This window comes from Bombus vancouverensis, unplaced genomic scaffold, assembly GCF_051014615.1.
Source record: "Bombus vancouverensis nearcticus unplaced genomic scaffold, iyBomVanc1_principal scaffold0030, whole genome shotgun sequence".
Taxonomy (NCBI): domain Eukaryota; kingdom Metazoa; phylum Arthropoda; class Insecta; order Hymenoptera; family Apidae; genus Bombus; species Bombus vancouverensis.
In genome coordinates, this window is record NW_027468921.1 from 780,640 (window position 1) to 802,892 (window position 22,253).

A 22,253-nucleotide genomic window follows, 5' to 3' on the forward strand; every position below is an offset into this window, starting at 1 on the left:
CATCAAAAGACACAATGAGGAACCGAACGCACAAGACAAGATAGATAGTTTATTTTCTAACTGTGAGCACAGGAACTACTACATACTTAATCCTTAAAGAACAGGGCACAGTAGATAATTATTATTATTAAATAATTTCCATTGAAGTACTTTTTACTATCAACTCAACATATGTATAAATATATGTATATAAATGAAATGAATGCAAATGAATTTTAGAGAATTTTAAAGAATGCTTTGCACTGTTTCGGTAAAGTTATAATTCAGTCCTAAGCGGTACAAAGTAAAGTGTATAATTTATTTATTTTAATTTACAATGAAGAACGCAAGAATGATCATTAGATCGCTTATGCAAATAATAAATTTTCATTATTTTTAAAAATGCAATAATTATTTTAAGTTTAACTGGGAATTGTCAAAATCTATAGCTACTTCGTTTATGATTAATAAATATTGATTGGGTGAAACTATAGAACCGTAACATCTTTTCCGATTTCAATGACTTTTGAATATGTTGTCAAGTGCATGATTGCGAACAACTACCTTCTTTAACTATCTAAGAAATCTATCTATATCATTACAATGAATTCTGTTTATAAATTACATATCATATATGTAGGGTTTACATTAGAATTAGGGTTAGGGGCGTGAAACGAATCTGCGTTTGGGTTACACGTTGTCGTTATGCAATAGAGAAGACATTGACTAGTGCAAATACGATTATTATAGAACCGGACAAGTAACCGTGGTAGTTAGGTACTCGAGAAACTAATGACAATGATCCTAGGTTCAATAACGAATCCGCGGTCGACGGGATGATAGATGAACGTACTCACAAAATCTAAGTCGGACGCGTAATATTCACTGGTCGTAAAGAGTTACTCCTTTCATCAGTGAGATCGCGAGCGAGAGAATGCCTTTCCCGTCCCGATGATGCCACAGAGGAAAACTATAATGGGGTGTGTCTAAGGACACGAGATCATCGGATTCGTCGAGAAAAGCCTTCGTTCAGAAAGTAAGGGAAATTGGCGTTGCTGCTAATTGGTCAATCTCCATATCGGTGGTTAGAAAAAGATGCTAGCCGCCCTCGAGGGAAAGTTGCTAGTGGGAGACGCCGCTCGTTGAAAAATATGTCTCCCCTATCTTCCCGTAGTTGGGACAAAGACTGTTTGTCTGTTTGAAGGACTTTAGTTAACTAAACCTTAAGATTTATAACGGGCCCTCGGGCTAGCCGAACATGTACTGCGGAGACGCATCGACATCTGGCAATCATCTTACTCGAAGAATAGGGTCTGCGTGTGGCAAGCCACGGGACAGAAACCGTTGGAATGTTTACTGTCGCGTGTCGCCACGAATATTTCTTTTAAGGAGAGCTATAGAATTACTCCATACCTTTGTTAGGCAAAGCGTTCATCCCGTCACCGCGGCTACGTTCGGCGACTGACTGTCGCCTCGAGCCCAAGCTCATTATCACGACTCTCGAACAATTACAATCGGGTTGAATAACTACAATTGTTCAATTACAGCTATAGTAGACTCTAGGTTACAATGTTGCGGGATTATCCAAAATTCCAAAGGCTCCGGTGTTCTTTCATCTCCGACATATACATATATTAATGATGATAAAAGGTTATTCTTATTTCTGATAAACTCGAAAGCGAAACGACAAACGACAACATTATACCATGATACACCACACAGAAGAAACTAATAGAGAACATTTTAAGCTTGGCAAACTTACCGCCCGATGAATTTGCATACACCACAACCAAAAACACATGGCTTTGATCGTAGGAGAAGCGGTCCATATAGTCAAATGCATTCCAGTACAAGTAAAGGAACTCCACCCGGACGTGCGCCAAACGTGGCGATACTCAGCACCATCGTCATTGGCCACGAGCAGAATATATACCCAAAAGACTTCGATGCACTACTGGACCACGTCATGTTCCCGGCAGAAAAATCTGCAATCTTGAACACATTGGCCAGAAGAGCAACGGGAAAAACAATCGTCCCTAGAACAATAAACATCCTGGGAATGATGGACAAAAACACATTAACGACAATAGCGAAAAATGCCGTATCAGGTTTATGGACAGGTTTTATGGAATTTGGAACTGTCAGTGCAGCAATATCTGGAATACTCACAATATTTAAATTAATCAAGACAATAATAGATATAGCCGTACACGGATACCAGCTACGTGAAACTTACGGATGTGGAGCAATATACGGCCCAGTCACCCACCCGCTACTATACCTCAAAAGAAGACGAAATATCGATATCAAACAGCACAACCTCAAGGGATATCGATAGCACCGGTAGTCATTCAAGTACCAACGACACCTGCGTTCGCCTTGAGCAAACTCAGAGATACCATCAGTCAAATTTCCTATGGAAATTTGAACTCCAAGGGCGGGGGTGTCACGTCCCGCGCTCCGCACGCGACGTAACAAGAACAAGAAACCATTCTATACAAAACACGCGAGTAAGGATTTGAATGCACAAACGAACACGCGGAATCACGAAACGAAAGGAAGGATTAACAAACGAGGGCGATTAACAGATCCAACCAATAAATAAAATACATAATACAAACAATTCTAAATAAAACAGAAAATAAGAATAACTACAAAAGGGTGAAATAATTGAAACGCCAGGAATATATATATATAAATATATTTCAATCAATCAATTTGGAGAGTTACATATAAGTATAAAACATATACGCCGAACGTGTAATAACCTAGTGAATATTAGAGGCAGTGCGTCCAACACTATGCAATAAATACAAAATTATCAAATTATAAAATATAAGTATACATGATGTCGAAAACTAATAGTTTAACGAATACATAAAACATACAATATCGTATTATTAGAGAAATGAAGGTTACGTTGTCAGAAATATATATATGTGTGCGAATTCTATCAAACCGATAATCTAAGATACATACTTAAAACTAGCCTACATTCCGGTAAAGGATAAATAAATAATCGACACTTCATTTCGTATGAATACTACACCGCCAAGAAAATATGCATATGAATACGTATATATATATATATGCATGTGTGCGCGTATGTTTTATATTATCGAATACTCTATAAAATAAACTACTCAAAACAATAAATAACGCAATCGAAGAATTACAAACACACAACATAAAATATATATATATGCGTATATTCACACGAACAATACTTTAAAGCAGTATTAGTAAGTAAATGTTTAATTGCGGTAGAATAAGGAAAACGAGCGGCAGACAATTACTTCGATATTAAACAAAATTTAAAGACCCGTTACTATAACTTTGCTGATGACATTTATGAGCAGCCATGTTAGATTTACACGCGTCACGGCGACAGGAATATTAAGGATTAATGGAAGTCAGGCGCGAGAAATAAATCATGAAAACATATTGTTAACACTTTTCTTTAATAAAATATGTGCGCAACTACAAATGTAAAAATATATATATATATAATCAATTAAAAAGGAGGAAATATAGAATTAAAATACATATATTTAACAAACATAAAATAGATATCATATTTAAAATATATATATATATATATATTTATCATACATAAAAACAAAAGCCGTTTAAAAGAAAAATAATAATAAGGAACTTCCGATGGAAATGCCTCCGCAAACATTGTTCGAACGTCGATCACCGAAACCTAGGGAAACAACAAGAAAGGGGAAACATCAAAATCGCAAAAACAATCATTAAAGTACCCCCAGCAAACTACCACCCCGTGGGGGATGGCATTATAAATAAGCAAGCAACGTAGAGCAGAAAAGACTCGATAACTATCATTTAGCGATTAACATTATTATTCTGGTGAACATTGTTACACTCAATTATCATTTATTATTCCGGTGAATATTCTTATTACGTTGCTCACTCATTTAACATTATCGTTATTATACTCACCAACTATCGATCATCATTAACACCCTGGTGAATATTCTTATTACATTATTCTTTGTTCATTGTTATTGCGATCTTCGTTATTACGGTTTATAATTATTCTGTTCACTTTTGTTAATTATTTCGTTATTACGTTCGTTATTGCGCTCAACTTTAGAAATTTTGTATAGTATTTTGCGCTTCGGAGTCTATAGTTTTCCGTCAAGAAAGGAGAGCCGCGACTAAGTAAAAAGAAAATTTTATCTTTGAACGCGCATTGTAATTACGGTATTAATCCAGTCAGTAAATTGTTCTGTCCGTATCGAAATAGAAAAATAAAGTAAACGTTGATAGTAAATTGTATTCGAGTTCAAGTAATAAACCCAGTAAAAACTTCGACGACCAACGGAACAGCTGAGGTAAATGGCGCCAGACTCCTCAAGGTAAGAGAATTAATTCTGAGAATTTCCTTCTTCTCTGATAATTTCGTTGCCCTCGAGAATCGAATTAGAACTTCCTATCATCGATCCCGTTTTATTTTCGCGAACGGTTTCGAAGATAGAATCATCGTTTAACCTTTAAATAAAAAGGAGTTGTCCGCTGTGTCGGCTTGTGCGATCGGTGTTTTCAGCTACTGAACCACCCACTGATCTTCGCATTCCTCCTCCCATTGTTGGCAGAATATTGCCCGTCTTTGGACAAGGCTTGCGAAATCACACAAATCCCGCACAGAGAGGACTATTAAATACATCGTCGGGGTCAATCGAAAATTAAGAGAGATACCGGCATTGCTAATAACCGATATTCTTGCCACCGTCGCATGCGATCGTAAGAGAGAAATAGGAGAACAATTTCCCTTCGGAAATTTAACCAAAGGATCGTTCGCTGTGTTGGCTTGTGCAAACGGTGTTTTCGATTATCAAAACACCCGTCGATCTTCGCATTCCTCCTCCCACTGTTGGTAAAATACTACTCGTCTTTGGGCAAGGCTTGCGAAATCACACGAGTCCCACACAGAGAGGATCGTTAGAATCATCCTCGATTATTAAACTCTAAAGGCAAGCAGATCGTGGTAACAAAATCCATCGTAGGAAATGAATTGAGTTTCGGTTCTAACGGCAACCTGTTACAGTGAAACTAAAAGAGAAGAAGAAGTCGAACGTAAAAATAAATTTATATATATATATAAACGACGAAAAATCTCACATTCCTATCCGATCCAGTAACGCTAAAAATACATATATCCGGTTAATAAAATATATATATAAAGGTAATAATCTAGGCGATTCCACATTCAAATAAAATCCGTTCAACGAGGACAAATAATTATTAATCCCAGCTTAAATCCTCTCCCGTGCCAGTATTCCTGCACATCGCAGGTTAGCCGAAAAGTGAAATTCGTTTACCAGTTGCATTCAGCATCAGTTAACGCTACCTATTAAACGGAAATTAATAGAAATAAAATATTTTGAAATAGTCCTTAGACTATTTCTGGTGGCAGCAACTACCGTAATTAATTAGAAATCTAAACTAGTATTACATACATAATAATATCATTTCAAATTAATTTCCTTCAGACTAAATTCAAACTCAACAACAAAAAAAAATTTTCAGTAAACTCTAAATTTAAAATTTGATCGATGTCGATAAACTAATACGTAACATTTAATATATATATAGTAAATATTTTGGTAAGAGCGGTGGGATACGCTTCACGGAGGATTAAAGTTGGTTTAAACGGTTCGATACGCTCCACAGAGGACTAAGGTTGTCACGTTTGTCAATAAAATATATACTTGAGAAACAATGGCGACTAAATTAAAATCGTTGGACAAAGACATGATCTTGATGTTATCGGAAAAACTTAAAGCATGGGATGCGAATTTTCGCGACATGAGTACAACAATGAATACATTACAAGACGATGTGCGTTCACTGAAAATAAAAAAGGAAATCAAGACACCCGTATCATCGCCGATAATTTCCCAAGCGACAATACCGATAGAAGTTAATCCCCAATCAATTAAGTTAAAAGATGCAATAGAGACAGTACCAGTGTTCGACGGACATCGACCCTCGGTATTTCGATTTTTAAGAGCATGCGAGCGCGCGCGAAACATGGTTCCTAGGCATCAAGAATCTCAGTTAGTAAAATTATTAACAAATAAGCTTCGCGGGCACGCGTTTCTCGCCATAGAAGACACAGAAATAATAAGTTTAAACGATTTCGGGAATAAATTAAAAGATATGTTCGATCCGGGAAAAACGGTTAACGAATATAAAGGGCAATTAGCTACAATATTTCAACGACCGGGAGAAGATATTTTGGACTACATAGAGCGCGTCAAAGATCTCAGACTGGCAATAATGAACGGGGAAAGGTACGAGTACGGCACCGTATTTCAAGATAGGATAGATCGAGACACGAGGGAAGCTTTCGTTAAGGGGCTCCCAAACGAGGTGTATTTACGAGTAAAAATAGCAGGATACCAATCCTTGGACGATGCGTACCGCCAAGCCGTGAAAGCAACGCGAGATTTAAAACAAGCGAACGATAGATTTCGATATCAACATCCGACACCTTCGAATAATTATAACCGAAACAACCGCCAGGACTGGAGATTTGTACCGTCGTCGCGGAAACACCTAAACAACCCGGGAATAAAAGAAAATGTCAGGAGAGAAACAAGAGCAATAACTTGGGAAGAAAAACGCACAAATAAATACCTCGATAGAGATCTAAATCAAAAGAGAGATGCTGATCATTTCAACCAACCAACTTTTCAAAGCAAACACCACTCCGTTGCTGTGATGAGGGATAATGTCACGTTAAATAATAAGAGGACGCACGGTGCCATAGATAGGATCATGGGTGAGAAATTTTCTGAATTAGCAAACAAGATAAATAATATTAGTGCCAAAGAACCTTCAGACGAAGCAGAAACTAGGAAATTGAACGACTAGACGACAGGCAACGCTTATCCACTGCCTAATATCACAGAGATATTGGACCCGCCGGAAAGTGCGAATTGCCTCTCCACGTTCGACTTGGCAAAGATACAAAAGCAAGACTCCACGAAATTCGTGAATGTTTCAACCATAATAGGAAAAGAGATAGCGAGTGTATCTCACTCAAAAACTTCTATAAAACCATCAGAAGGAAACTTTATCGAACTCAAAGCCAAATCATTAAATTGCAAGGAAGATCACACTATAGAAAATAAAAATATAGCTATCCCTAAATCCAAAACAGAATCTATAAGCAAAAAGGTTTGTAATAAAAATTCAAAGAATAATTCTAAATCTACCGAAAATATTCTTAAACGTTCCATACAAATAAATAATAATTTAATTAAAATAAGCACTTCCAGTGAAACTATTCATCCTGAAAAGGTAGAGAAAAATAAAGGTGTTGTGAATAAAGTAAATGAAGAAGAAAAAAGGGTAACTAAGGAAAAGGATTCTAAACATTTTCGAGCTGAAGAAACGCAAGTTCAACGAGCTCAAAGAAATCAAAAGGGAGAAAATAAGGAATCACCAGTCGAAGATATATATAAAAACTTGAATAAATACGCTAGCCATTGGATTATAATTGGATTAAAAATACTTTATTGGTTACTACATCTAATATTTGACGTAGGTAACATAGTAGGTAGTGTCGATCTTATAATTGCCCCAAGAAAATATAAATGGTATCAAACTATACTATATACAAAATATTTTTGGGTTAATATGGCTGCGGCACTTTCAAAAATTTGTATTTTGAATGCTATTAGCAAGCAATTGGATAATTGGATCGATGTCAGTAAACTTGCGTCTTGGCGCAAAATAAAAACTAAAATGAAGGAAAGGAACGAAATTCTCCCCGCACAAATTAGTTTTGGACATCTAGCCAGAGAACCTGTCGGTGAAGTAACAATCGAAGAGAACATGGAACCAACATGCGCAGAATATCTCGAAGATCTGTTCAATAAAATTAACACTGTACAACGAATGGCAAGAGAAAATTTGATAAAATTCAAACTAAGACCAAAAGAATATTACGATCGACGAATCAACCCTCAAGATTTTAAAATAGGAGATTCGATATATCTACTAAAAGAACCCAGTAAAGGAAAATTCTCCGATCAATATACTGGACCACACAAAGTGCTAGAAATCTTGCAGAACCAAAACGTCAAGATTGAAGTAAAAGGGATTCCGCGACTGGTGCATTTAAACAAGTTGAAACTGGCGCATAATCGAAATAAGCAATGAATAAAGCGATTTCATTGGACAACGTAGTGCGGTAGTATATGTTATAGTGCTGTTCGTCGAATAATGCAGATATCGAACACCTAAAAGGAAAAAGGAAAATTATTATACGTGATTCAATTATTGCTTAAATATAAAACATGTTAACTCAATGAACAATTAACTAGCGAAAGTGAAAGTTACCTTGTGAACAAGTGATCAGCACACAAGAAAGTGTACGTGCAGGTATAAGTTATGGATTGTTGTTCGTGGAATGCAATGTATGACAGCTACCTGAAATAAGTGAATAAATTAGTTTCAATTGTCTCAGTGCAAAATACAAGGTTACTAAATGTTATAACTATATTATGGATAAATCAAAAGGAGGTGTGACACCGTTCGTCGAACAATACAGATAGTGAAAACCTAAAAAGAAAAAAGGAAAATTATTATGTGTACTCCAATTATTGTTTGAATATACAACGTGTCGATTCAGTAAATAATTAAAAGAGGGAAAGTGAAAGTTACCTTGTAAACAAGTAATCATTATACAAGAAGGTCTACGTGCAAAATAGGTTATGGCTCCCAGCTTGCGGAACACCATGCACCAGCTGAAAATAAACGAACGAATTAACTCCAATTGCCGTAATGCAAAGAGCAGCATCGCTAAATGTTATAACGGTGCTGTGGAGGCGTGGCACTGTTCGTTGAATGACACAGATAGCGGAAACTTGGAAAAAGAAAAGAAGTTTATTACGAGTGCTCCAATTACTGTTTGAATGTAAAACGTGTTAGTTCAACGAATAACGAAAACAGTGAAAATGCAACTTACCTCATGAACAATCAATCACCATACAAGGAAGTGTACATGCATGGATTTCGCAGATTAACAAGAAGAAATAAAATAGCTGATAAATATAGAAAGTGGTTAGAAAATAATTAACATAGATTAATTGTGAGTTAGTAATAAATATAACCGGAGTAAAAGGATATTTTATTATGTATTAATCTACGTAGTATTGTTATATTATTATATCTAACATGTAGAAGTGGATTTTGTAATGCACAATAGCCGTCGCACACACAATGCACTATACACATATTAAATTAAATGAATTAAACAGTACCTTTATAGCCACAGATATAAGACGATTGAAGGCAACCGTAGTAAGTATCCAAGGCATATCGAAGAATTGGACGACGTTGTGGGAATGATCCAGGTAAGTGACGCAGCATCAAATAAGTAGAATCTAAAGAATTACAGACAATGTTAATCTAACAAATAAATTTTAATCACTAATAAGGAACTGTTCCATTACATAAAATAATAACAAATAGCAAGTACACGCAATAATAAATTAATAGGGAAAATAAGGAAAGGTCAATAAACACATAAATGGGTTAGAAATTAACCAAGATGGACTAACTGAATATTGGCGACAAGACATGATTGAACTCAGTGCAAAGGAATAAAGTTATGCCACACGAAATAACTGGTAATGCAATACACAAAACAATATTACAGAACACTACCAAATAAAATTATAGTGATTAACAATTAATTAGTTATTTCAACAACACGTCACTGTTGACATTAAACCAACGCCATACCAAAGAGACACGCGAGCGACCATGTTGAAAAATTTGTCGCGCGCACATACAAATAACAGCTAATGCAATATAATACGGCATCATAATAGCAATGTTAGGTACTAATAAAAAAAAAGAAAAAAAAACACAAGAAAAAGGGAGAGAGTTAAGGAATAAATAACAACTAACATAATTATAACATATTATATATATTATATTATATACAAAGATACGGTATTCATACAAGGGAACAGATCCAAAAGAAAATTATATAAATGATATATATATATATATATTAACTATTTTTATATGTGTGTACAGAACTGATGGCGAACTCATCAACCATTCTCTGAACGACGGACGGAAGAACACGAATAGCAATCCGCACAGAGGAACTGTAAAGTATTGGTACGCCACCCACGAAACCAAGTACTGATGCTATCCACCTGTAAACAAACAACATTCATAACTATGCATATAATTTTCACTTATGTTCACCAATATATATATACACGTATGTTGTAAAATAGGCGATATTTATGACATTCACTTTCATTGATAATGTAAGTGACTCATAAAATTGAGTCGTCGTATTTACCATTGCACGCACATATATATATACTCGAAGACAAGGTACACTTGTAATATTTATTCCTATCGATAATATATATTTATATATTTATAACAATAAAGCAAATCTCATTCATACTACTTACCAGTACGTATGCATATATCTATATAATTATAACTCAAGTAGCATTCATGATATTTATTTTTACCGATAACACGTACATAAAACCTAAAATAAAACAAGGTTTTAACAATAAAAAAAAAATAATAATAATACATATAAATATAAAAATTTTCTTTCTATATATATATATGTCGGGTTTACATTAGAATTAGGGTTAGGGGCGTGAAACAAATCTTCCTTTGGGTTACACGTTGTCGTTATGCAATAGAGAAGACATTGACTAGTGCAAATACGATTATTATAGAACCGGACAAGTAACCGTGGTAGTTAGGTACTCGAGAAACTAATGACAATGATCCTAGGTTCAATAACGAATCCGCGGTCGACGGGATGATAGATGAACGTACTCACAAAGTCTAAGTCTGGTTAAAACGTGAAATAACCACTGATCGCGAAGATGTTACTCTTTTCATCGATGAGATCGCGAGCGAGAATGCCTTTCCCGTCCCGATGATGCCACAGAGGAAAACTATAATGGGGTGTGTCTAAGGACACGAGATCATCGGATTCGTCGAGAAAAGCCTTCGTTCAGAAAGTAAGGGAAATTGGCGTTGCTGCTAATTGGTCAACCTCCATATCGGTGGTTAGAAAAAGATGCTAGCCGCCCTCGAGGGAAAGTTGCTAGTGGGAGACGCCGCTCGTTGAAAAATATGTCTCCCCTATCTTCCCGTAGTTGGGACAAAGACTGTTCGTCTGTTTGAAGGACTTTAGTTAACTAAACCTTAAGATTTATAACGGGCCCTCGGGCTAGCCGAACATGTACTGCGGAGACGCATCGACATCTGGCAATCATCTTACTCGAAGAATAGGGTCTGCGTGTGGCGAGCCACGGGACAGAAACCGTTGGAATGTTTACAGTCGCGTGTCGCCACGAATATTTCTTTTAAGGAGAGCTATAGAATTACTCCATACCTTTGTTAGGCAAAGCGTTCATCCCTTGACCGCGGCTACGTTGGGCGACAGACTGTCACCTCGAGCCAAAGCTCACCGTCACTAATCTCGAACAATTACAATCGGATTGAATAACTACAATAGTTTAGTTACAGTTATAGTAGACTTTAGATTGCAATGTTGCGGGGCTATCCAAAGGTTCCGGTGTCCTTTCATCTCCGACATATAGATATACATGTATATGTGACGAAATATACTAAAGCAATATTGACTCTTTGTCGCTGAAAGTATCAAACTACAAAACTTTCTTTCAAATTTTCAGAATAAGGAAATCAGGATCATGATAAATAATTGGAACATAATTAAAAATAATATATCTTCTCTATAAGATAATGAATACATTGGTTCATTTAATTTTTATGGATATTCAAACGCTTCTGTGAAATAAAACGTCAAGATTATAGAGTATAAAATTCATAGCTATGAAATAACTAAAACTCTGATGTATTATTAAAAATATACGTTAGGTTGTATGTAGTGATACATACAAAGATTACATGTACAAACCCATAATTAACACAATGCTACCGCAACCATTCTGCAATCTACCTTGCCCAAAACACTCTTCCAGTCACCTCCAAACTCTTCAATTCTCTCCACCTAACCACCCACAAACCATTCACAAACATGCAATTCTCGACAAAAGAAGAACTTATCGTCAGTTGTCCTTAACATCTCGTTCATTCATTTGGTCCCTATCCCCCTATTTCCTCCCACTGCGATGATCGCACTACATTTTTCCACGTCTCTATTCTATTCTCTGGATGATCTGAATTCTCGAGCAGTCGAGTGACGATTGATCTGTACAATTGATCGATTTCTTTTTACTACAGACATGCAAGAAATTCCGTGTTGGAGAGCGATGTTGCGAGTTCGAGTGCCTGGACCATCTGAAGAACGTTACCGGAACTGGTATAGTTTATGTCGTTGATGATAAGAATTCCTCCACGACTCAGCAACAAGAGCTACTCTGGGTAATGAGCTTAATGGTGCTGTTGCGGCTATTTTAATTTTTCAACAAGGATCCAGATGGCGCCGTTGACGAAATTCTTTCATTATAAACGTCAACGATCAACATCAGCCATCAGGCAATTTCATATTTGTGACTTATTTCTTCTGTGTTATTTCTTCTAATTTTATTGTTAGTTCTTCAATTTGTATTCCAAAAGATTGAACTCTTTTTACGTGCGTGTGTGTTTTTCTTTTTTTTGTAACTCGTCGAGTTGCAATTCTAATTTTTGCACTTCCTCCTTCATGTCCTCTATGTGCTTCTCGAACTCTTGTGTCGTCCTGTCTTTGTCGGAACATTCTACTTGAAGATCAGCGAGTTGATGCTCGGGATCGTAATTCAATTTTTGGTCGTTAGCAGTAATAAGCTCACGTAACTTCACTTTTGAACTTGATCTTGTTTGGTCTTGATTGTGTTTTCGTGGTGCTTGTGGTGTTCTAAAAGTAATCGTCACGTCGCTTGCATTTTTAGTGCACATTGATACACTGCACTCTGCAGTTCTCCTATTTTCAAACTTGCTTCATTTAAGGTAACTTTATGAATTTCCGATTGGTGCTTTAACATTTGATGTAAGTCTTCTATTGCTGTTTCACGTTCTTTCAACTGTTCATTAAATTCGTTGTTTAGCATATCCACTCGAGAAATTCCGAGTTCTTGAGCATCGTTTCTTCTTTTAGAAATTTGGCTTATTTTCTCTCGCCTGCTGCTACATGTTGCTGTCATTTTATCAACTTCTTTCTTCTTTTTTTTTTTGAACTTAAAATCTTGATTTAAGGTTTGTGTTTCACTATATGATTTATTATTATTAACTAGTTCAACATTATTTTCAGTAGATTTTTTTTTCGCGTGATTTTTATACTTATTTAAATAGTTTAACATGAGCAAATGCATCGTACGTCAGATATACCATTTTTAATAAATTGTCGCCTTTACAACTCGAGTTACCTCTGAACGAGTCGCATGATTGATCAATAAGCCATGAGTAATTATGCAAATTCAGTTTTTTTTCATCTATCTATCTGAATATTATAACAAAGACTTCACATTGAATATTTTATTAAAATTGTAAGTTTTTCATAAACGCTTCAAAATCCACAGTCTATTGATCAACTCCTCTATCCTTTCTCTTTGTCCCCACTAAAATAGATAAATTCCTAATGTAGTTTGTGGATAATATTTTTTTTTTTTCTAAAGCAAATCACATTTATCATCTGATATATTTTTTGAAATAATTTCTGTCTGTACATTTTCTTCTTTTCCCTTACTCCTCTTTCTCTTTCTAATGAATTCTTTTTATTCCGTAAAATAGTTTTTGTATATTCAATTTTGTTAAGTGCAATCCTTATTTCTGATAACTTACTTTTATTAGATAATTCTTGTGAAACTTCTACTACATCTTCCATATCATTTTGAGTGCGGCTTCTACCTTCAGTGAATTTAATATCTTGAACCGTATCATTAATTTCAATAGCTCTTTCGGTATCAAGTAAATCGCACTTATTATTTAATATACCTTTTGAATTGACTTCTGTCTCTGTATCTTCTTCGAGTTTTCTTCGTTCTTCTAATCCACCCTTCTCATTTTCTAGGATCTTCCTTGTTGTTACGCCGCCTAAAACATCTGCACGCCAGCCCGCGCCAGCCCGCGCGACCGGACAACAACCGGCCTGCGTAACGTCACTTCGACCCTCAATAAACCTAAGGACCCACCATAACTTTCACTTCCCTGTATTGTTTCGCCATGTGTCTTCAATCCGTTTGTCTTGAAGAATTTCTAAAGCTTAAAAATATTCTCGAAACACAGTCGGTTTTTAGAGAGGTCCTTGGGTTTATTAGGCGTACTTAAAACACGGAGAAAGCGGGTATGCACCCATTAGGAAAATCCGAATAGCCCTCTAATAAAACAAGCTATGTTTTCCTCACGCACACAGTCATCTATCCACCACGATGGTAGGAGACTTCCTACTCATCCCTTCGAGCAGTAGTGCAGGTCATGACCATCGACACCGCGGTTCGTTACCCTCACTTTTCCTAACGAAAGTGGGAACAACGAATCCGCGTTCTTTAGGCACAGGGGCACACCCACACCGAACTGTTCTTCTGTATTAGAAAAAGAGCGACAGTCAGTCTAAAAACTAACGCCTAACGCGGCAGTCTACACATAGCGCGAGAGTCGCATACTTCACGAAAATCTTTTGTCGGTTCTCGGTGTTGTCGAACATACATCTTCTCTCCTAAATATATTATAGTGCTAAGTCCATTAATACATTAATTTCCATTATAAGAGCCCTGCTCTAGCGTACATATCTATCACATCTTCGTGCGACAAGTTGTTAACTATTTATTTCTCTACGTCAGTGTAATCTAAGTGTTGGAAATATATAATTTATAATTCAGTGAATCACAGTGTTATACAAACTCAATCACCCCTATTATCTCAACGGAAATCAGGGGATCGATCAATTCGTGGTGTCGATTGTTATAATCGTAACGGGGATTTACGACCCCCGTTGACGTCTCTCCTCGCGGTTACGTCTCCCCGCAATTGGTCGGAATTTACACTTGTATTTTCATCTTCTTTAACTTCGACTTTATCCGATCTCCTAGGTCTGCCTCTATGTTTCGCTTCATCAGTTGCTATTATTACACCCGTTACTGCATTATCATTTTCTACAGATTTATACCTATCGCTATCACTAGCTGTGTTCGTTAAAAGAACTTCCCTTCGTTGACGAACTTATCAGTTGTTTCGTTTTCACTATCTGAAATTGATTTTTGTTTAACACCTCTTTTTTCTTCTTTGGCAAATTTATTTTCTACATTTTCCGATGCCTTTTGTTTATTAATTATTTCAGACTTGTCTTCGATTAATTTCGTCTTTAAAGCGCTTCGCAAAATTTTATTTGTGTTTGATTGTCTGGTTTGATTATAAACAATTTCTTCAAATTTTGGCGAAGTAGCAGGCTTTGCAGCAACATTATAACGACTGCTCCGTTTACTACTATCTAACATAGATGGAGATGGATTCTTGTCATCTTTATTCTCTAAAGACTTCTCTTGTGTATTAGCATCTAAATTTCTCGACATAAGATCTGCTGAAGTTTTTGATTCTGTAGTGTCACACGCATTTTTCGCTGTCATCATTTGGTCTTCTTCTATAAGCAAATGTTCATTATTGTAAGCATTATCTCTTGCTTTTTGTATGGATTCTAATGATATATTTTGTTCAACGTTGTCTATTGATTTTGTATCATTTTCAGCAGTTGATTTACTAACTGCTTCTAATTCCTTCGTTTCAATTTGGTTTTCTTTATTTGTATCGCCGTCCAAAATATTTCTCATTGAAATATTATCCTTCTTGTTATGATCTTTTTCTGCTTCTCCTAAACTTTTACTTTTTTTGTCAAACCATTCTTGTAAATTTTGAGTATCTTGTGACGAAGATGGTGACAAATCATTATACAATACTGCAATATCTTCTTTCCTTCGTTTCACAGACTCTTTCTGGTATTCTGTTGAGCTATTGACATCAAACATTAAGTCTGTTTTAATGAAAATATAATCCTGTGAAGCGGTGTCAATTGATACTTTCTTTTCATAAGAATTTTCTACATTAGACTGCAATTCTTTTGAAAATTCTTTCAAAACCATTTCTTCATTTCCTACAGTAACGTCTGTTTTCTCCAAGCTTTTGTTCAAATTATTAGAAACTAAACTACCCTGATAACTCCGACTAGTCGCTGCTTTAATAGTCTCCTTTAACAGTTTTCTTAACTTGATTTCGTTCTGCTTCTGCATAGCGTCTAGTATGGCCCGAATACTTGGATCCACACCAGTAGCCATAGCCAAGCCGGTGAAAATTACCCTTTGTTCCGTGGTATATGTAGGGTAAAACGAATGGTAGACCGCAGCATAGTGGTTTCCAACGATCCACACTTGTTCTAATTCCTCACTCAACGTCTTTCGTGTCCATTGACGTAGAAAAAGGTAAGTTATTGTAATATCGGAATATATTAAAGGTGTAATTTTATCCGATTAATTATAATTTATTAATAATGGATTGAAAATACAGATATTAGTTAGACAGAGAAACGATGTTTGATTAACAGGAAAACTAAATGCAACGCTCGTATTTACATCAAATAACTTGACAACTATTTGGTAACTCTCTCTCTCACTAGCAACTCTAACACTCGACAACACTCGCAACTCAATTCTAACGACTCTATGCTTCGCCGTCTCGATCAACTCTGAACCTCGCCAATGCATTCCTGCTCGGTCCTGCACACACACACACACACACTTTTCGGCTCACATACTCTGGCCTCTCGATTGCCACTCCTTGAAATATGAAACCGTACTTCTGTTTTGACGCTGCTTATCTTTTCTCGCGTCACTGTTACTAGGCGCTCTTGGATGTAAACAAACCACAAAAAGACGGCGTACACGGTGTTTTCTAATTTCAGCCGATCTCCAATCAAAGCTATTCTACGATATTACATTATCGCATAATAATAAGCTTTTAATCGTTTAATAATAACTCGTCAAGTAGAAATTCCACACGAAGCATTGTGAAGAATAATACTTGAAGAAGATCTATGTTCTTACGAGATTGGCTGTGTACAAGAACTTTGTTGGATAGATTGTATCGTTTGACGAAAATTTTATTGTTGAAAGTTAAGAAAGTTGGAAAGAAACCCCACGCTGTCTCGAAGATGTCTTGTTTTTCAGATGCTGTAAATTGACAAATAAACAGATATTAGTATTGACATTATTTGATGTCATATCTGACCTTAAAGTATAAATAAAATCAATCTAGGAATTAATGAAATTTCAAACATTTTTTCTAAGAAAACAGAAGTTTTGTTCCTCCTAATGAGTATCACATGATGCAATAGAAAAATAATTTGACATTGAAAATCGTGTCAAGATCAATTTCGAAGCTATAAAATCGTCTTAAAAAAACGCCGTGATAAAAAATTTTTTGACACCTTGTACAAAGGTGTATATCAACGTAAGTGTACCTGTATGTCTATATTCGAGATTATTTATCTATTCAAGATAGCAAAGTAAAAATACTATATAGAGGATTTAATTAATGTGTGGATCAACGTATGTATCACTATATGTAACAATAATATTGACTATATATGTACGTGTGTAATAAAAGATTTCCGGTTTACAATGTTTACGATACTGATATAAAAATACCATATAGAGGATTTAATTAACGTGTATATCTACGTATATATCATTATATGTGTTGAAGTGATTACCACTTCTAAGAAAACTCTACATCTGGCCTTTTTAGTTTTCTCAAGCACTGAAGCCATCGACAGCGCGTAGACAAAAGACTGCGACGAAGTCAGGCCATAAACAGTAGACAGGCGACGTTGGCTTCGGGGTTTTTTCAGTTATTAGGTAACACAGCTAGCGTGCGGATCTGGACCAGCTCAAATTGTATTTTTACTTATTACACTTCTATTTAAATATATTTTCTACCTTACAATTTATCCACGTGTTTTCTCTGTTTACACACCGAATAACCTCAACAATATGTAACAGTAACATTATGTGCATATGCGTATAATATTGGTTAAATGTTAAATGTTAATATTGGTTAAATGCGTTAAAGTGAAATGTTATTTACCTATTCAAGATAGCAAAGTAAACATACCATACAGAGGATTTACTACTGTTAACACTCGGTATTCTCGTATTCAAAGTATTTAACCAAATAATTTGGGAATCCAGCGGACGAGCTTGTATTTAATATGATTATATTTAATATAACAACTTTACTCAATATACGCGTAGGATTTTAAATGTCATGAGGGTTGCAGCGGACTCAATTTTAATGTACCTCGATATCTTAGCTTCTTATAATATCCTAATAAAATGTTATTTATCGATTACAATTGTCCTGTCGTATTTTATAGTGTTTGCTTTATAAATGTGAACTTTATTCAAAAAGAGTTCATCGATGATTATCCATTACAGGTTGTTAATAAACCTGAATTATGCACAAAGGAATTGCCGTTAATAACTTAAGATTCTCTGCCCGTCGTACAGGGTACATATAGTAATTATTCTCGACGATCGTAACGTTTAAGTCCAATTCGAGGTTATAGTCCCATGCGAGTTAAACAACGACAATAGTTTGAATTTCTATTTGTTCGTTTGTCGTCTGTTTATACCCGGAGCACCTGCTGTAAACCAATACAAAATTTATTAGATCTATAAATAACACATATAAAACTTATTAATTTATAATTAATATAAAATAGGAGAGCACGAAACTTCCTATTTTATGGATATGTTAAATCTTTGTAAAAAATACCATATCATTAGTATCATTTTAATCGTTCTAAAGGATTTAGCCGCATAAAGCTGTGACCCTTGGAAGAATCGATGTTCACGCGTGACAAATTGAAATTGTGCGAAGGTTCCGGTACGAACATCACAAGCCGAACATCGATACCAGGGGCACAGGCACATGTTCTGGGTTCATTATATATTTATAAAGGGCTGACGATTCAATGGATGGTCCGGGTAAATTTAAATTGTAAATGAACGCATTGCTGGTTTCAAGTAAAAGCCTGGATAAGAGCGGATATGGTATGAGAGTCTGTCGTGGAAAGGGGAACAGGCCGCTTTTATTTGTAAAGTTTGAATCTCCTCGATATTGAAGATGTTGAAGCTGCAAGTATGTATTTCATTTTAATCCATTCGAGACCGAGATTTAATTGTAAGACGATACCTAGGTGTCGGTACGATCTGAATGTTTAGTTAGAATGATTCTGTGTTTTACTCTCTCCAGGGTATCCTTTTCATACTTTGATTTTAAATCGATGACAATCTTAAATAGTATGCCTCATATTTTTAAAATATAAAATTATATACTATGTTATTCTATAATGTATTATGTACAGTTATATATATATATATATATATATATATATATATATATATATATATATATATATATATATAATAATTCTATATTGAAAAAAATATGAAATTAACATGATATATACATTACTACATAAGTTATATATAAAATATGTATATTATACCCTTGCCTACTGACTGATATGAATTTCTTTCGGTCTCGAATGCGTTAAAAGAGAGCGCAAAGAAGTCGAAATTACTTATTGTAATTAGTAAAACGACCTGAGAGGCAGACAGATACAAGAAAGAAGGAATATTATATTAGCTGCATTATCATGTTTTTGCTCTCTTTAAGTCTTTCATCGAGACAGACAATCTACAGGTATTAATCGACCAATTTCTCCAAGCCGATAACTTCGAATTGATGTTTATATATAAGAAGTGTTATGAGTTAATCTGTCTAAATGTTTAAAAGGTGTTATAAATTAAATGTTGTTAAACGATACGTAAGTGCCTTTTGATCGTAAATTTTACTATCGAGGGGTCTTTTATGTATGCGTAATCATTGTGAATTATAACAATTTATGTGATCGATATTAAAGGTGTTTAAAAGCATGTATTTTTTTCTATATTATTATTCTCCTATATTATTATCCTATATTATTATAGCATTCCTATATTATTATAATATCCAATTACATGTTGATACACAAGATATACAGATTATTATTTATAACGTTTTGGTTTTCTTAATTGAGTCATTCATGTAGTACAAATGATAAGAAATTAGTAATAATTCACAGAAAAAGGATATCGTAGTAGAAATATTATAAAAAAACATTTTCTGTTTTAGTGTAGAGTTACTCCTTCTTACAGACAGTGTCGTACAAATCTGTACGTCTCTGAGAAAATGTAGGTATCTGAGCCCTTACTTCCTCAACAACTTTTAGATCTGATAGAAAAAAGAAACATACGAAGTAATAAGTAATGCTTACTAATAAATTCAACAAATACAGAGGAAGATGGCTAAATCGATAAATTAACGAGACTAAAAATTAATTACATCATGGATCTCTCGCTTTTAATTTTAAGCTGTAAATTACCGATATCGGTGACTGCCATATTCTCTTGAGTTTCCAAATCGTAAAGAATCTTTCCCCAGGGATTGGTCAACTGTGTATGTCCCCATGCGACGTAACTTGCTTAAGGAACACGAGCCGGTGATATGCAGGCAACGTATAATTGATTATCATTCGCTCTGAAACGCTGAAGTAATGACCAGTGCAGTGGTCCAGTGGTCATATTGAATGCCGCTGGATATATCAGCATTTGGCAACCTAACTCAGAGAAGCAGGAAATATGAAGCCACCGAATACCAATTAACTTCGTAGTTGCACGGTTCACATTCCATCATTTCTGAATATGCGAGGACAGTCCTCTTATTGTGCTTTTAATTCTTTTATTTGTTTCATTTTCAGCAAATATACTGGTTTTTTAAATTAAGCTTCTTTTTATACAGAGTTACAGATTATATTAATTTTATATAGAATATATTTAAGAAAGATATTTAATTTTTTGCTAGTTAAGTATTGATCGATTCAGTTACTGTACCTTTGTTCCGATAAATGCGTGCCATTTCCTCGAATCTAATATCATAGCAAATGCCAATACCTATTTTGCAGCCCTCCACATCGAACGTCGTTAGGGAGTTACCAGGACTGAGTGAATCACTCTCTCGAAAAGTAATCTTATTAGGAATGTCGATGTCGAATAGATGTACCTAATAACATAAAAATGTAGTCGCTAATTCTATTGCTGCAACTTTTGTAATTTAATATCAAAGTTACCAACTCCTAAACTTCAATTACTTTTTATTTAATAACTGACAGCGTTTTTATCACTTTCTTTTATTAAAAAATCTTATCATTTAATCATGTTTAAAAAGGAGAAAAAATAAGTATAATAATATTTTAAGTATGTGAAAAATTTATACAACAACAAACACATTACAACAAAAATGGGCGTTTCCCGTATCATAACGTATTTTATAAACCGTAAATTATAGAATTGGTTATAGTATACGTATGTACATATGTATATTCCTAAATTATTCCTAGATAGAGTCACTTTCTTCACCCCAATATTTTCAAATTCAAAGCCATAAAGGAATATATTACTTACCTTTCGGTGTTTTGCTATCAACGTTCCATCGGGACCCCAAATAGTACAGGTATTGTACAATTTATCGCCCTCTATTTCAGGCATCGTACCACCAACTACATAGATGTTGTTTTCTTTAGCTGCGTTCGATGAAGCAACGCTCGTTTCATCATCAGGAATACTCTCGGCGTATTTTGGAAAGTACTCTGCATTGCAATATTTCAATTAATGAAAAATAACTGTCTTTTGTTCCAACCATAAATTAAATTGAAATGTTTGTCAGTTTTTTATTTTTTAAATTATTAAAATAACTAAGTTTTATATTTCGACTTAATTAAATATGCAATTACTTAGCTAATAGTATATATAATAAATTGTTTCTACAGGTTCAAAATGAAAAATGAATATTTAGAAATATTTAATTACGACAATGCTATTTGTGTTAGCATCAGTGGCTTGTTACTCAACGACTTTGCTAGTACCTTTTGAAACATAAAGTTAGTTTTCAATTAACACTTATACTAGAGGCGGAATTATAAATGCAAAATAATTGATAATACTAATTTATAACTACCTAATTATTAGTATCTTAAAAAATATATTTATACAAAAATCACGATAATCATGAAAATGGGGAAATCCTATATTCCCGAATCAACTCACAATTTATTTTGTATATTAATTAGATTCCGCGCTCATCAGTACGTACTCACTGGCGACATCGAGAAAATGTATCGGCAATTCCTC

At 34.9% G+C, this 22,253-nt stretch overlaps 1 protein-coding gene across 4 annotated transcripts; it reads right to left on the bottom strand.

Annotated features, from left to right (window-relative positions):
- Window positions 1-7,504: 7,504 nt before the first annotated feature.
- On the bottom strand, window positions 7,505-21,156 carry LOC143304315 (uncharacterized). Of its 4 annotated transcripts, XM_076626773.1 has the most exons (9): window positions 20,450-21,155; window positions 17,732-18,664; window positions 10,847-17,189; window positions 10,458-10,540; window positions 9,685-10,187; window positions 9,279-9,401; window positions 8,680-8,762; window positions 8,356-8,577; window positions 7,505-8,255 (listed from the first exon to the last, which is right to left on the bottom strand). In XM_076626773.1, the coding sequence occupies exon 3, from the start codon at window positions 16,296-16,298 to the stop codon at window positions 15,165-15,167; it is 1,134 nt and encodes a 377-aa protein (XP_076482888.1). In that variant the 5' UTR covers window positions 16,299-17,189; window positions 17,732-18,664; window positions 20,450-21,155; the 3' UTR covers window positions 7,505-8,255; window positions 8,356-8,577; window positions 8,680-8,762; window positions 9,279-9,401; window positions 9,685-10,187; window positions 10,458-10,540; window positions 10,847-15,164. The 4 variants fall into 4 exon arrangements, 3 of the variants coding, with proteins under 3 accessions (XP_076482888.1, XP_076482889.1, XP_076482887.1); XM_076626774.1 differs by having other exon boundaries at window positions 9,763-10,187; window positions 10,847-18,664; window positions 20,450-21,156; XM_076626772.1 differs by having other exon boundaries at window positions 8,356-8,445; window positions 10,847-18,664; window positions 20,450-21,156.
- Between the last annotated feature and the right edge of the window lie 1,097 nt (window positions 21,157-22,253).